The sequence below is a fragment of the Atractosteus spatula genome, chromosome 12 (genome assembly GCF_055471065.1).
Source record: "Atractosteus spatula isolate fAtrSpa1 chromosome 12, fAtrSpa1.hap1, whole genome shotgun sequence".
Lineage (NCBI taxonomy): Eukaryota > Metazoa > Chordata > Actinopteri > Semionotiformes > Lepisosteidae > Atractosteus > Atractosteus spatula.
This window is the reverse complement of record NC_142717.1, coordinates 3,119,669-3,136,310: the sequence shown is the minus strand read 5'-3', so window position 1 is coordinate 3,136,310 and position 16,642 is coordinate 3,119,669. Positions and strand designations below refer to the sequence as shown.

The following is a 16,642-nucleotide window of genomic DNA, read 5'->3' as shown; positions in this document are numbered from 1 at the left end:
GTTAACAGTGCTTTTCTTTCAACAGTTTCTCATTTAAACACCCAAGTGCATACTCTACCTGCTCACGAGATTTAATAGTAGTTGCATAACACCTATAATGAGTTCAGTGAGTCTGGAAAAGATTTAATAGCAGTCTTAGTGAGCACAAGGGCTCAGATTACTGGCACATGATCACTTTAGCAAGTGCTCTTGGTAGTACAGTTACAAAAAGAGGAGAGAATTGAGGCCAAGTGAATGTGCCAGTTTTACCGTTTAATGTATTGGCTTCATCATAAAGGCAAAAGCTGCCTTCCTCTCATGTATTATAGGTGTTGCTTAATTGTAATCAGTTCAGTTATAGTACTTTTTCAATTCAAATTTATAACTCTGTAACTCATAAGTGCCTGTTTACCTGTTAGATGTTATATGTGTACTGTTTAGTTAGGGTGCTAAAAGATTTTAATCAGAATGTGACTTTTTTTTACATTTTAAACCGATTTTAAGCAGCAGACCTGAAAGTCCTGGGCTGTGCTGAATGTTTTTTTCTTAAAAGAATTGTCTGTGGTTTAGCCTTGTAAAAGCAGAGTAAAGATTGGATAACAGGGTGGAATCATACTAAAAGCACGGTTCAATTCAAAGTTAAGTGACGGTCAAAAAGTACAGTAGAATATTGGTAAAAATGGGGTAAAGTTTAGAAATGCACAAAGGAATCATGGTAAAAGTTTGAAACATTTGCATTTATTGCAGCCTTTTGTCATAGGATCTTTTCCCTTTCCCTTCAGGAGTGGTAGTAGAGTAAAAGCACATCAGATCTTTCTACAAGGGAAAAGATGCAGCCATGATCTGAAATCAATGCACGATTTCCCTTTACTTCTAGTTAAATCACTGGAATTAGATATTTAAGAATGTCTGGGTTGGGAAATCCAAACTGCAGATAAAAATAAAGATGAACTCTGGGAGACAGAAAAATAAGTAATGTGAGGGTGATATGATAATCATTGCAAGAATTAAAAAAACACACACTTGCAAAAGGTGTGTTTAGTCTGTCACCTAAAACCAAACTTTTTTGGTATGCTGCTCTTATTTCTCAAAGACTTTTTAAATATGAGACTGTCCCTGGGGGAAACAAAGAGGACAACAAGGACAAAGGCTCAGCGTGTTTCTGTTTGTTGTTGTCCTGGTGTCATGGTGCAGAAAGACCAGTGTTTGCAGAATTGATTCAAATGACTTTTTTGCCTGATACATAAGATATAAGAAATTTCCGAGCTGTGAAAGGAACCTGAAGGGGTTTTCAGGTGAAAATAAAGTATCTTCATAAAACAGAATAGCTCCAGGCAAGATGTCTTTTAGATTATTATGTTTTATCTGCAAAAGCACAGCAGAAACATGCACAACAAGTAAGGAAAGTCGCGAAAGAGTACTAAAAATAGTAATAAAAATAAAATTGTGAGCCCGTTACAGTTAATGATGTGTGTTTTGCAGGTGGCGTGACATAATGGTTGGGATACACATGTAATGATGACAAAGACAAAACATTTATCCCTTGCCTGGGTTGACTAGGATTAGAAAGAAGTCTAAAATAAGTACAGTGCTGTCGGTCAGTAAATCCAACTTATTATCACTATCTATGAGAGCTTCAGCAGACTTGCAGTCCTATACATCTTGTGAAAATGCAGACCTCTAGTGAAAGAATAACCCTCACCTTAAGATTCCTTTACAGCAGAAAAGCTCATACATATCAAGCATGAAGTATGAAGTACTAAAATTGTCCCTTTTATGAGCTTTTATGTCTGAGTTATGAGCTAGCTGAATTTAAGATCACACTAATACTGAACTCTGTCTAGTTCTACCAGAATGGAAGATGTTTCTTGAAATCATGTTGCAGAATAATTTCTTCTCAGATTGCAAATATAACATTGCATTAAAGTCTGAGTGTATGTGAAAGTTTTAATTTAGTTTAGGTTTTTGAATACATGTATCTGTGTTTTACTGAAAACATCTACAGGGCAGTATGCTGTAGAGTAATATTCTTAAAATTTAACAATAAAACAATTTTGTATAGATCATCCTCATTATTTTACTAGAAAAGTACATTCCTAACATTTCTAATTATTTCCTTCCATCTAAAATATAGTTATTAAATAGTCATAGTAATAGTTTTAATTACTGCTAAGTTACTGGAATCTTATAATATATTATGTACAAGTAACATTACTGAATTTCTGCTTCAAAACAGTACACATACTATAACTCATTAACTTTACCTAATTACAAGTGCTCTGCATTGTAGGTGAATATAATTAAGTTGTTTCTTCTATAATAATGTTACAAATAGAGGGTATAGAGAATATGGAAATACCAAGCAGGATAATCAATAATTAAAATAATTGTTAAATGTATGCCAACAATATACCCAAATGGTTGTTATAGTTAGTGGTGTCTGACAGCTGACCCAGTACTTGGAAATCCTATATAATGCCTAAACAGAATTATATAAAGGTGAACGTGTGTCCTAAATAATATAATATCTACATATTAAAATATGCATTCACTTACCAGGGGAGAATGTTTATAGTTTGGGGATTCCTTGTAGAGGAAATCAGAGTTTCCTAAAACAGCTCTTTTAAACAAGGTTCCAATACTTATCTAGAATCTGGTCCTGAATGTTGACTCAAACAAGGTCCTCACACCTGGAGGCATGCTCCTGCTCCTCTCTTGATCCGTTTTCTTCTGCCTCTTTAGGTCCCCTCTGCTTCTGTTCACCTGTCTTTTTTGTCCTGTGTTCCTGGATTGTTGATCGCTCTTAATGATTTACAGAGAAGTTAATTAACTAAGGTGAACCAGATCAATGTCTCCCAGAACCCCTAAAGCTCAGCAAACAGCTTGTCCTCCGTCTACTCATTGTTTTTACTTCTTGTTTTGCCTGAGAGGAAAAAGCCTGAGAAGTGCAAATGTTGACTTTTATGAACATTTTAACAGTTGTAACAATAGCATATAGACTAATATACAGTATTTACTTCATTAACACACTGCATTATCAGACATTGCCTATATTGCAGCATGTTATAGATTAGTATGTTATTAAATTACAACGACAGTACATTATGTTGCAGCAGATCACCATCATTGTTTACAGCTACAGTACAGATTATTTTCACAAGACCCATCTTGTTAGTGACTTCATAAAAGCTTAACCAGACCGATCAACTAATGAAATGATTGGAGATCGTATTGGTTGCATTTTAAATTTGTAGATATCTTAATGGTAGCATTGCAGGTTTAAATACTAAACTAAACTATGCAGTAGAAAATTAATCATTCATCACAAACTACTGCAACACGCATATTGAAAGAAGAGAGTGTGTTAAGAGCTGCTGTTGAAGAAAGAATTTAAACCTAGCTTTGGGCATTACATAGATTGGGTTGAGAAGGAAAGTTGTTTCACTAAGTGAAAGGATTTCTGTTTAAATACTATTGATGTTTTAAAAAAATCTTCCTTGTCTGCTACGCTTTTGGTGTGGTATGAGGTGTAGAATTTATTGACAGAAAAGAGAAAAAAAAACATGTTTTGTTTCACCGGCATAGTAAATGTGGATGGATGTGCATTAAATCTTGTTTGCAATGCAGAAATTGTGCTACAAATGGCATAGAGTTATAAACTTATAGACTAACATAGAGTTACTAGAACCTTTTTCCTTATTGTCTCCATGTTTAACAATGTTAAAAACAAGCAACCAAACAAAAAACTTAAACCACTGATACAATGTATTATATAAATACAAGTAAAACAGCTGTTTACGAACAAATAAAGAGAATTGTGGTTGTGTATGTGTATTATTGTATTTTATATCAAATTCTACAGTTGTGCCTTATTCTCAGTTTTCAACACAGCAGTTTTGTAATGTCTCATGTGCTATTACTATGTTATTAATGGAAATTTAGTTTTGTATTTTTTAATTATCTATTCATGTATTAAAATTGTAATGTAGTCAAAAACTCCTTTATCAAGACCAAACAATTTCCTGTTTTATTTTACTTTCATTAATTTCCTTAATGCATTGCAGTTTTGATATTACTGTGCTGGTAATAAAATTTAATATTTAAAATTTAATTTATTTAATATTCATTGCAATAATTGTAACAGTTTCTGCTTAATCAACAGATATTGAAAAGGGCATCAAACTAAACTGTTATTAACGTTTTTATTATGATTAATCAGCTGCTGTCCAAAAATTAACTAATCAAATATTTTCTGTAGTGACATTCCCACATAATATATCTCTGCTCAATTGAACCTGCAATGCAGCATATTATTAATCAACATTAACAAATTACAAGTACGAAGAAGGATGTTATAAACCATTATGTGCACAGACTTACAAATTTGTTTCCAGTGCTGTAGGCAATGAGGACGTCTGATTCACTGCTGTGGTCCATCGCATTATGGACCAATATTACTACAGAATTATAGCCTCAGCACTGGACTGCTATCCCCTGCATTCCATTGTCTTGCCTTCCAGCTTGTGCTTCTGGGATAGTCTTGGCTTGGTGAGACCCTTTCCAGGAATTAATGACGCTCTGATTGTGGATAATTGCAATGCAGGACTTTATGGGCCACAATCACTAATTTATTATTAAAACACTTTTTGGGAGTGACTAGGAGTGTTTCAGATCTCCAAGATAACAAATATAATAAAAAAAAAGCTTGGAGGATAAATACAATATGTGTCTTTTTGTCTTTTTGTTCTGTGGTAGCTGGGTTCCTGCGTGTACTGGAAAACTTGGGAGGTTGCAAACATAACCTCCGTGGAAGAGGATGATATGTGAGATACAGTTGGTAGATAACTAGATAAATGACCAGGAAACGTAGTGTAACATAAGTAACATACTGTAACAGGAAAACTGAATTAAGTGAATGATTGAGGTATACAGTAGGCTGGTATGTCCTACGCTGTTAAAACTTGTAAATATTTTAACCGAACATCTAAGTGATGAAATATGTGGTCAGTTAATGAAAATAAAAAAGAGTGGGGATAGGTTTGTTGTAAAGGCTGATGACAAGATTATATAGTGCCATAGGAATCTGTTGAAATTTCCTTGGAAAGCTCTTGCAGAGGCATGGAAAATTAACATTGCAGGGACTTGAGAAGGAACTTCAGGACGAGTTTCAAGAGACATGGTGTTTAAGGTAAAAGGCTTACAATTTAACCTTTAAAATCTGCTGCGTTTATAACATAGACCAGTGGACTTACCGAAAATGATATATTCCACGTTTTCAACACTGTAGAATCTAAAATATGGAAAAAACCCGAACATAAAATATGTTTGCATTCAGATATACAGAATCTGTTGAGCAGGAGTTCTGATGTACTCTCAGCAGAGTTGTAATTTTTAAGTAAAAGTATCAAAAAAAGGTTTGTAAAGTAGAAGCTCGTAAGATTTGCTGTGTGTTTGTTGTTGATAAGAAACTATCCACATTTCTGTAACAGAGATATAATGAGCTATTTATTATACTGCACAGATTTGTTATTTTTTTAAATTGTGGTGCATGCTTGCACACATAGAACTGTGCTCTGTTTTTTAAAACGATTATAGTAATTTGAGAATTTATATTGTAAATAGAGTTCATCAAAGTATATAAGAATTAATTTGTTTTCATAAAACATCTTGAATAAATCTTTCACTTCTTTTTACTTTCCATTTTAGTGGTGTTTCTTACATCACTTGTAAACAGGTCAAGTAAATAGAAACAATGGAATTTGTTTTTTTTTTTAGAACCCAACTACTATAGCCGGATAAAAGCTATTTTTGGGTGTTGTCTAGCAGATCTATGTGCTAGTAATAATATAAATATGTAACATAAGTACATTAATTAGAACTGTGTCTGCGGCGCTGTGTCTGAATGTGGAGTGAGTTATTCCAAAACACGTAGGAATGTTTTATTTCTTTGTGATCTGCTCCATACGCTCTGTGACAGTGAAGAATGCTTTTGACATGAAACAGCATCAAATCAAGATGTTTCTTGGGTGGTGGAAAAGCTGATGCTATCAAATAATAAGGCTATCAGAATGGTACAGCAAATCTTTTATCAAATTATATTTTCTCCATATTTCATAGTTTTTCATATTGTAATTTCTGGTACAGTCCTGAAGTTCGCTTTCAGTTCTGTATTTATTTTTAAAATTAGGTTTCCTGTGTGATCCAGGGCAGAGTTAGCTCTCCATTAGTAATAAAAGAGGCATAGAGCTGTTATGTATTAATTCATTAAAAAAAAACTTCTGCAAGTGTGAATGAGACATATTAAGTGACAGACAACATAAACACAGTTTTAATTAAGAATAAAATATCCCTTATATATCCCTATCCCTTTGTTCTCATAATTTTGAGGATTTGAGATGTAAAATTAGGTGATTTATTGTAGCTTAGGTAAATTGCAAAAATAAGCCTATACTGTATTTATGCGCGCAAATACACAAATGTTAATGCGAAGGAGCGAACAAATGCTCTGTTATTCTTCCATCTATCAGCCATTTTCTCGGCACTTTATCCAGTACAGCCTCGCGGGGGAGCCTGAGGCAAGCGGCAGACACAAGGAGGGATACACCGCGGGTGGGACGCCAGTCCATCACAGGGCACGCACACACTCACATCGGGGTCCGTTTTCCCAGAAGCCAGTTAGCCCACCGGTATGTCTGTGGACCGTGGGAGGAACCCGCAGCGCCTGGAGGAAACATACAAGCCCCATGCAGATACCCTGACACCCCAGGTCTGGAACTGAACCCAGAGCCCCAGCTCTGCAAGGCAGCAACGCTCACCACTGCACCACTGTGCCTCCCGTTATTCTCTTACTTGGGCTGCCACTGTGCCATCGTGCCGCCTGTTATTTCGGCTGATTTTGCTACAGTCTGAAAACTCAGCCCTGTTGGCAGGATTCTCGCTACCCCTACCGTATCGACGTAGAGTGCCAGCCTCGATTGTTTATACAGTACGCTTAGTGAATTTAATTGTGGAGGGGACACTCGGCCATCGAACTTGCCTGGCGTGGAGAGCCTGATGCGACGTGCCTTTGCAAGCTCTTCTCGTGGCTCCAAAGGCAGCGGCAGAGAAGAAAGACGCGAGTGTAACCCTGGCAGACAGCCACATGAAACACTCAATTTCCAGGGCTGTACTATACAACACAAAAGCCGTCAGGCTTACTGGCGGAAGACAGACTCTTGTCGATCCAAGTCGATTCCCTTTGCCTGCTCTGTCGCTGAACCCGGTTTTGCTGTGCATAAAGGCTCTGAGGGGTTCATTTTCAGGAGCTCACTGCCGCTCAGTTTTAAGCTCGGGCGGTTCAGTCCTTCACAAATCCGTACAGTACGTACCAGTGTCCAGGAAATCCCTGGGAGTGCCGGAGTGCAGTTTTTCTGGCTCAGAAAAGTTCTGTGAACTCGATGTATGGAAAGCAACAGATCCCAAGAGGTACTTGGGCTCGTCATGTTTTTCTTTCTGTGAAAGTATTTATCCCAGAACTTCGTAAAAAGCTGTTTAAAAAGGTTTTCCGAATCTGTGTCATTGCTTTACAGTATATGCCTTAAAGTAATCTAACTTTCTTCAATCCTTTATTGTTGTTTATTTTAGTTCTTTATTTATTTTTTAAATTCATTCTTTATTTTTCCCAACAATTCTTTAGTGTTGTTTTTTAATTTTTTGATTGAAGCAAGGTATTAGAGATTCAGTTGTGAGTCTTAACATCTTGTCCATTGTCTTGCAATACAAACAGATTTGGGGAGTTATGGTGAAAACCCATGTATGGGATAACTGGGAGAGTAGTGTGGAGTAATAGTCAGGGTTCTGGCAGGGTTGTGCGTTGAGCACTGCTGTAGTAACCCTGAGAAAGGCACTCCAGTCATATTGGAATTCTCCAGGTGGTCAATGTAAATGAGAATGTGTTCTCAATTGACATGTCCGGTTAAGTAAATATTGAAATAAAATCGAAAGATGATGTGCCTGTCAATCTCCAAGGCACAGAGGACATGAATTCCAGATATGGACAGTAATCCCTTTTCGACTTTAAGGTGAGGCCTGTCCTGTGAATGATCAGATTAGGATAACAAATAAATCAAGATAAAATGGATAAAACATTTCATTATGTTCTGTCAAATGGGGGTGAAACAAATGTATGTAATTCATATAAAAAAGTTCTTTTCCAGTGCCATCCCTGTAATCGTGCCCACGTTCTTCTTCTGTATATTGAATTGATCAGGTTTGACATTCTTTTATTTGACAGCTAGTTCTAACTGCAGCAGTGATTGTTTCTTGTACTGTTACCACACCCATAATGAAGGGACCCGTGCATTTTTAGTGTTGTAGGCCATGTGCTACCAGCATTCAGGCCAAACAGTCTTCCAATTGCTCAGTTCTTCCTTCGCCAGGAAAAAAGTCACGTAGTGGATTGCATTTTACAAAATAATATCCCTTTTGGAATAGTGCTTGAGTGTTTGATAGTGCAGATTGCTTGAAAGCGTTGTTAGGGGTCAGTGGAGGTGGAGATGGATCACAGGGGGTGAAGAATCACTATTGTTTGTTTTTGACATGCTACCGAATCATAAACCGCATACTGTAGTACCTTTTGTTTTCACAGTGTTTCAGGGTGGTGTATTCTAACAGCCTACAATGTCCCGTTAAATCAAAATAATGGTTCTAAACCAGCTTAACACAGCACAAGAGTGGGAAAAATAAATTGAATGATTCTACATTTCTAAATGAATACAACAAAAAATGTATTTTGCTGTAATGAGGAGCAACACTGCACAGAAACATTAGAGAGTTGCCTGCTAATCAAAGTGACGCAGTGGAAAATGGGAGGCCTTATCCACAGATGAGGGCTTCAGTTTGTTCATTGTAGCATGTCAGCTGCTTGTCATGATACAGAGCACACCTGGGAGGGCTCCATCAATCGCTGCTCGCTCACACCCTGAGATGTGCTTTGAGGATTTCTTTTGGCTTAACAGGCAATTAAAAAAATGAAGTTGTCTTTGTGTACAAGCTAGAGCTGTTCTTGACCCAGGAGACACTGACTCTGTGCTCTGTAACAGCTGAACAACATCGGATGTGGTGCGAAACCCAGGAATCTGTGCTCGATATTTCAACACAGCGGTGAGAATCCAGACGCTACACTTTGATTACGCCAGTAAAAATCGCGCTGTCAAGTAGATAACGCTTAGCTGTAAGAGACCCCCTGAAGAAAGAAGGGGAATGTAAATCCCATCTTCCACCTGGGAAAAATTCTGTTGTTGTGTGGATGTAATACTGTCATTTAATATCTCTAATTGCCTTGTACTTGCAGGAGTATGTGGTATGTGTACATGTTGTGTGATGTCACTTAAGATTAGGTCGGCAGGGGACTGGGTCTAATTACTGTGGAAGTTATTTCACTCTGAGTCCAGGCTATTTATAGAGGTTATCACTGCTGGGATTCCATCTTCTGACCTGCTGCACAGAATGCTGTAATGTGCAGTGTGAGTGGGCAGAAATTACAGTGGTGTTAACCTCTCAACACTTGGATAACAACAATCTGTAAAGTAACAGGATAAATAACAGGGTACTGGCAATAAGGCCAATTTAGTTTCAAGTCAGGTCAAATAAAATAGGGGGAGATAAGGGTGGCAAACTCAGAGCTATGCTAGACTCTTTTCATCGCCCAGAGTCAGGAGTAGTTTTCTGTTCGTGATGATGATCTTGTATAATATGAAGTATTTTAGTGAATGCTGCCGAACATGATGAAACAATGAAATGAGCTGGAGCAGTTTTGCAAAGAAGAAGAAAAGGGCAAAAATCGCAGTGTTCAAAACTGGTGGAGACGTATCCAGGAAGATTCGGGGAAGTATTTTCTGCCAGAGGTGCGTCTACCACAAAGTGACTCAAGGAGGGTGAATACTTATGTGATCGGTTATTTTCTTTTATATGTATATTCACCTTAGGAGGATCTGTAGAGTTTTCGGTTTGACATTGTAGAGTGTATTTTGTTGATCAATGGGAAACAAAGCCCAGTTGAATGCATTCTGATTCCATATTGTAACACAATAAAATGTGAGGAAGTCCAGGGAAGATGAATGCCTTTGATAACGACAGTATACAGGAAATACAATCGCTAGACAGAGTGCTGATCTCTGAGTGATCTGTCTGGGAAGGAACCTCACAATGTTATCCAGTGGAAAACATCTCCAGCTACACAAGTGTGGGAAATGAGAATTCATACATCACAACTCCAAAGATCATTCCAAACCAAATTCCAAAGTCTGATGAGCTTTCCTCTATTTCTAATGGGTCAGCCAAGCAATTAATCGAGAAGTTTAGGCACATTAATAGGCAAGCTGGGTGACACAATGTATGCAAATGAGGTCATTAACATGCACCTTGGTTTTCAGTCATCAAATTAAGATCTTATTTGCAGCATAGGCACTGAGAGCAGTATACCACTGTATTGCAATATTTTAAAAAATAAACATCAATTTGTAATACCTCTTTTACCCACTGATGGTTTCTGGCTATAATCTGCAAAGGATATATTAGTCATTAATCAAATCATGTTTTCTTATTTACAGGCACACATAAAGGTCATGATGCAATAATCAAAAACTTAAAATTAATTAAAATAACGTTAAATTAGCATTCACTTTCGTATCACTTTGTGACATTTTGGGAATCGATAATGCAGTTTCACTTTGAACTGATATAAAGTATTTTTCCAGCCAGAAGATAATTGTTGAGTGTGAATCTGGTGTTAATCTTCAGAAAGTTTTATCAGAAAACAGCTTGTTTATTATAGAACTGCTGACAGTAATGGTTTGGTAGGTCATGACATCACTGTTCTTCATCATGTCTGTGTGCACGATATCTGTTCATTAATTTCCATCTGGCATCCCACAGGACCCCTTGTTCGGTTTGCAGTTATTTCTTTATTAATCAGTTGACTTTGTGTTGCTGAGCACAAAATTGCTTTTAATTGTTTTTGGAATATGGTGGGTCTATTAGAACCAATTGAGGAAGGCAGCGGAAGAGTGTACATCGTTTATGTGCAATATTAGAAAGCACATATATTTATGTGTATTTTTACATGCCTAATATAATGTAGGAGAACCGCAAAATATTGGAAACAGTGGTGAGGATAACATCTAGCAAAATGAGTTTTAGTTACAATTTCTGATGCGTAAGAGCTGTGTTTTTCTGATCAGTGTAACACAGACGTATTGTGGCAGCCACTGCATCCACCTCTCAGTCAGGAGCAAATGTGTTCTCTCCCTGATGTGAGATCCAGGGCAGTGTGTTTTTACAGGCCCTTCAGCCTGTCAGAACGCCTGCCTTGGTGCCATAATTCTGACTTAGACACAGCCTGATTCATCTAGGCAGGGGTTCAGGCCTGTATTGCTGGTTGCCTGGAGTAAACAGGGGAGCAATTTGGAGGATGTTTTTAGCGTGTGTTATGAAATATTATTTTTAATTTGAACACCTCCCTTTGTGCTGGTGTGTGTGACTGCTGACCCAGAAACACAAGCAATGCTGAACCCTTCTCTTCTCAGACACGAGCCAAGTTTCCTGCAAATTAACACTTCAAATGGCAGCTGTTTGGGAGAATGCTGGCTGTTTAAAGTTTTCATTTTTACTTCACTTACGTTGCCATAGAGCAAGAAATTGCATGCATGTCCCTTTTGTGTTCTTTCACTGCAGCAAAAGATACTGCTAACTGATTTCACAAACTTTCAGCTGCTCTGGTTTTTAGCATATCCTTGCAGTTTGTTTTGGAGTGAGGTCTTACATCCCTGTTGTGACTTGTCTCAGCTGCAACCAAATTCAGGTCTGTACTAAAAAATAATTCAGTATACCGCGGTTAAAATATTTGGAAGAAGTATTTGGCTTAGTCTTTTAAATCACGCTCTTGACCACAAACTGTGTAGTTGAGTATTCTACCTGTTGTTGTGAACTTTGGTCTCTATTTGACTTACACCATTACCCAAAGAATGGGAGCTACTTGTAACTTATAAATACAGTACCAAGATATTTCCTGGGAATACTACTTATTGTATGTATGTTGTTGAAACCTTCGAATCGAGACCATTAAAAAAGATGTTAAATTAAGGTTCAGATGGCATCGCTTCTGGGTTTGTTTTGTAACCTAGATTTCCAATGCGATTGTTTAAATAGACCAGATTAAATATTGTAGTACAGTATAATAAATTATTCTTAGTATATATAAATGTTTCACATTTATTGTTCTTAACATTTTCAAATAGACTTGTTCATGTGGTAGTTTTATGTTATCTCAGTATTATTGACAATATTTTTTGCAGAAATTATTGAGAAAGAACTGTCATATAAGGTACGGTTGTTATTAGAGTAATTAAAAAATATTGCAAAACTTGGTCTAGGAGACCCGGATTTTATTTGTATTTTGAAAAAAAATGCGACAAGTTCTGTTTCACGTAAAGAATCATATTCTTAATGTAAAGAATTCACAAATGAATTGTATCTTGAAGAAGCCTGAAGAATATATACTTAAATATCTGGATAAAAAGTATTGCAGTTTGATTGCTTTTAACAGTTGACCTTGATGCTTCAACTGAAGGATCATCTCACACTGTTAATTTATTTTAAACACATCTAAAAATGTTGAAGTAGCACACTAATGAATGAATAAATGAATTGCCTGCAGCTGTTGATGAGATTAATACAAAGAAAAATGGCAAATATATTTCCTTGCATGCAGGGTCTTTCCACTCTTCGAACCTGAACGGTGAATTTGATGCCTGTTCTGGTGATCAGTGTGCTTTCCATAGAAGTGGACCTGCAGGCTTTCCTGTGAGAATTGTCTGGGAATCTCCCTTAGGGTTTGCAACAGAGCTCGGTCTTCAGAATAATCCAAAAGATTTCATTCTGAAACTATGTGAAGGCGTGCTTTCCCACTCAGCACTGCAGCCAAAACAATTTCGAAAGAAGACAGCAGGTGTGGTGGATTACATAGTAAATCTCAGCATCGAAGTGTGGTGGCTTCCTAAACTCTTGGGCTGTGAGAGTCTAAATACTAGTGTTATTTATTTTATTTTTCTTGGCAAAACACTTCGGGAAAGTTCACACTTATTCGAAACACCTGACGATATATTTCAGATTCTTCTTGATTAGAGGATGAAATAAAACGAACCATATTGCTGGAATAGTGTCATACCAATGAAAATTTAAAAGCCGACATTAACAAATGGATACTTTTTTCTTACTTAATTGGTTTGTAATCATTTCTACATCTGCCAAATCTGTAATTTAAAACTTTAGTTTTGTCTAGATCTCCTTGACAATGTACAGCAGTGTTCTTAGATTTTCCATTTGGCTCACTGAGCATCAGCTGTTCAGTCATGCAAACCTGTATTTAATCTCCTGCAGCGATGTAAGAAAAAAATAAAGACATTGGAACTGCATGAGCTGCTTTTGTTCACATCAGACTGCGATATTGTTCACCTGGCACCCTCTAGTGACCTAAGACAACTGTTTTTGTTCAGTATACCCTGTTTTAACATAGCTGATGGGATACATACAGTAATTGGGAGACTAAGGAATCTGTTTTACCTTATCATGAATATTGACCTTTTTAAATGATTCACAATGACCTGTAATCGTGTGCCTTTGCCCACGACAGCAGGTCAATTGCCTGCTGGATCCTCCGTGTTGTACACTTTTATTAAATAAACTGAAGGTTGGTAAGAAAGTGTCAAGAAGGCAGGAGGAAAGAGGTTACATCACCTGTATTTAGTTGTTGTTTTATGGTCTACTTCTTGTGCATTCTTTTGACATGAGTTTTGAGCGATTGCTCCTTCTCCTGTCTCATCCATGCTTGCTGATGAGATACGCAGTAGGATAGTATCTAGTATATCGGGGCTCTTTCTGTTACAAGCTTCCTGAAGAACATGGTTTATGTCTGTTCCTCACTTTTCCTTTGTGCCAGTTTGCACTGAAGTAATCTCAATAACGTAAGAAGCTGTTCAGTTCAAAATGCACAAAAATCTATGTGTCACATTGGTCTAACTTTTAATAAATGATTAGAGCCTATGTTATAGTACATAATCTAGTACCTGTTTGCAGTTTGTACCATATGTCATTATGTTTTCTTATTTTGAAAAGTACAGAAGCATGTTATATTCTAAATGGGGTTTTCATTTTTGTGACCCACAACATTGTGTTAAAGTGGTGCAATTTTGGTTTAACTTGTAGGACACTATAGATTTCTAGGTGTGACTCCGTAAACACAAGGTTGGAAATTTGCTTGCAGTTTACTGGCAGGGAAAATACTCGTGGTAATCTACTGCGAGTATATTGTAGTAAGAGAAATGTAAAAGCTGCCTGGATATTGCTCTTGAGATTAACATTCTCCTTAGACTACCCCGATAAAGACTACTCCTGTATAGTTGTGTCAGATCTCGCAAGCTTATATACAGTAGGTTTACCGCATGGAATAAAATATCCATTTTACAAGCACCTAACAAGTGTAACATACTGTAGCAGGGTGATGTCTGGTGGCTTTCTGCCAAGATGACTACAAAGGAATGTCCTACTCTGACAGGCTAAAACAGCTGAACGTTTCAGTCTTACATAGAGTAGGCTATGAGGGGACCCGATTCGAGTACTCAAAATCCTCAAAGGTATTGACAAACTCAACACAAGGGGTTCATTTCTCCTTCAGAATAAGCAGTGGGCACAGGCGGAGATTACAGAGAGGTATTTATAGCTATGAAAATGAGGTACTGTTTTGCTCAAAGGTTTGGGGGCAAGCCACCCTTGTTTCGGGACCAGATACTTCAGCTTCTTACAAGAAAATGAGATCTTCTGTTCAATTTTCTAATTCCAACCAAACAAACATGGTGGGTGAAGTGGCATCCCATTTGTGACCTTTCCTATTTTCTTGTGTTGTCATACTTGCACTCATGTTCATGTACAATTCAAGCTGTATTTCAGTGTCGGCTGATTTTCCTGGCTATCCCTCAGAAGCGTGACTCCCACATAATCAAAGGTCATACACCCAGGAATCAGATTCTTAGGTCTCAGGTCCGGCTACAGACATTGTCTTTTCCTGTTGGGATTCAGTGGGCGACCTTCCATGACTTTCACAGCTCCTCTCGTCCAGGAGATTCTCGTCGATTTTCTTGCGCGCTCCTTCAAGACTCCCTGAGAACCCATCTTGTTGCTGATGTTAAAGCTTTCCGGGAGCCGTATTAATCTCCTTTTCAGCATTATGAACACCAGAAAAGTTTAATAGAAAACAGGATACAGTTTTGAGAGGTGAAAAACATAACATAGATATGTTACATAGTCTGGTGGTAATGAATGTAAATTCTGTGTGAACTTCGGTTTTATCCCAAAAAGTATCTGAATACATTCTGCAGTACAGTGTTCTTCCAACTGAGGTATCACAGTACTGAGGCCGACCCTCAGATCATCCTCCTCATTCATTATTTTTTAGGTTTGTTAAAGCTGAGAATCCAGATTTGTGTAAATAAGTGGCAGTAAAGGGGAGAAGCGCCTTACTTTCCTGGAGCTGATATTTGGGGATGGTTGGCATTGAGGGAGACGTCGTCCAGCAGCACAGTTTCAGAATTGACTCACACAAGATGACGGGGGACTAGAGAAGCTGTCTTGCAGCCCCGATCAGGTTTCAGTGAGGTACAATACTTTCTTACCCCTGAAGGATGCAGCTTACCAGCTAGTCCATTTTAAATTAGCACACAGAACGTACACAACACCACACTTACAGTTTGAGGTGAAGATTGCCCTTGACCTCTCTTTTCATAGATGCACTCATGGTGTGCTTTGCGGATGGATACATTTCAAAAATTAATTTTGCATGTTACAAGTGCTGTAATTTGCATAGCATACCACACACAGCACTATTTCGTCACCTCAATAAATTTCATTTAATGTGCAGTGTTTTTATGCGTTTTGTTAAATATTATATCATTTGAAACCTAAAATCTAGTATTTCCTGGAAGTGTGTTTTAAAGAGCGTTATTTTCTTGCGATATGACATTCTGCTCAGTCAGCAGATTCTGATCTCAACAGATGAGGTGGCATCTAATGCAGATTTAGGAAGTGGCCAGCTAGGAACGTATCTCTCATTTCTCTCATTTTACCTTTAAAAACAAATGTGTTTTTAAATCGTCGATTTATTGACCATACATTGTTGAACAGGTCCTGACAATATAGAATACAGGTTCATTTTAATATTTGTTAGATCTGCTGAGGGTCCCATTTTTATACGAAAGTATGAGACATGGCATTTTAATATAATTTCGGGGTCCGTCGAAAGCTGTGCAATTATGTATTCTATTAAGTGTGAGCTGACGCTGGATGCCTTCCTGACGCCATGGAATTTTCTTTAATTACAGAGAACAGCAGTCGCCAAGACTCCCAACTCTCCTGCATATAGCAGATGGTCCAGTTCACAGCAGCATCAGGTAACCGCAATTTGACAAGGTCATTTATCTATATTAAGCCATATTGAAAGTAATGCGTGTCAATTACAAATGATAAGACGACTCAAGAAACAGTTTCAGCAGGGGAGTAGGAGAGTGATCAATCCTAATAAAGATGTTTGTCTTTTTTTACAAAACTAGAAATTAAAAACAGTACATAATGCCTT

General features: G+C 37.5%; 1 protein-coding gene across 1 annotated transcript in view; it reads left to right on the top strand.

Annotated features, from left to right (window-relative positions):
- Positions 1 to 16,642, top strand: part of rbms3 (RNA binding motif, single stranded interacting protein) — a 348,159-nt gene that overhangs the window by 21,187 nt on the left and 310,330 nt on the right. Inside the window, exon 3 of the mRNA XM_088928552.1 lies at positions 16,389 to 16,457. Within this exon, the coding sequence (XP_088784678.1) occupies positions 16,389 to 16,457 (69 nt within the window). The remainder of the gene's footprint in view (positions 1 to 16,388; positions 16,458 to 16,642) is intronic.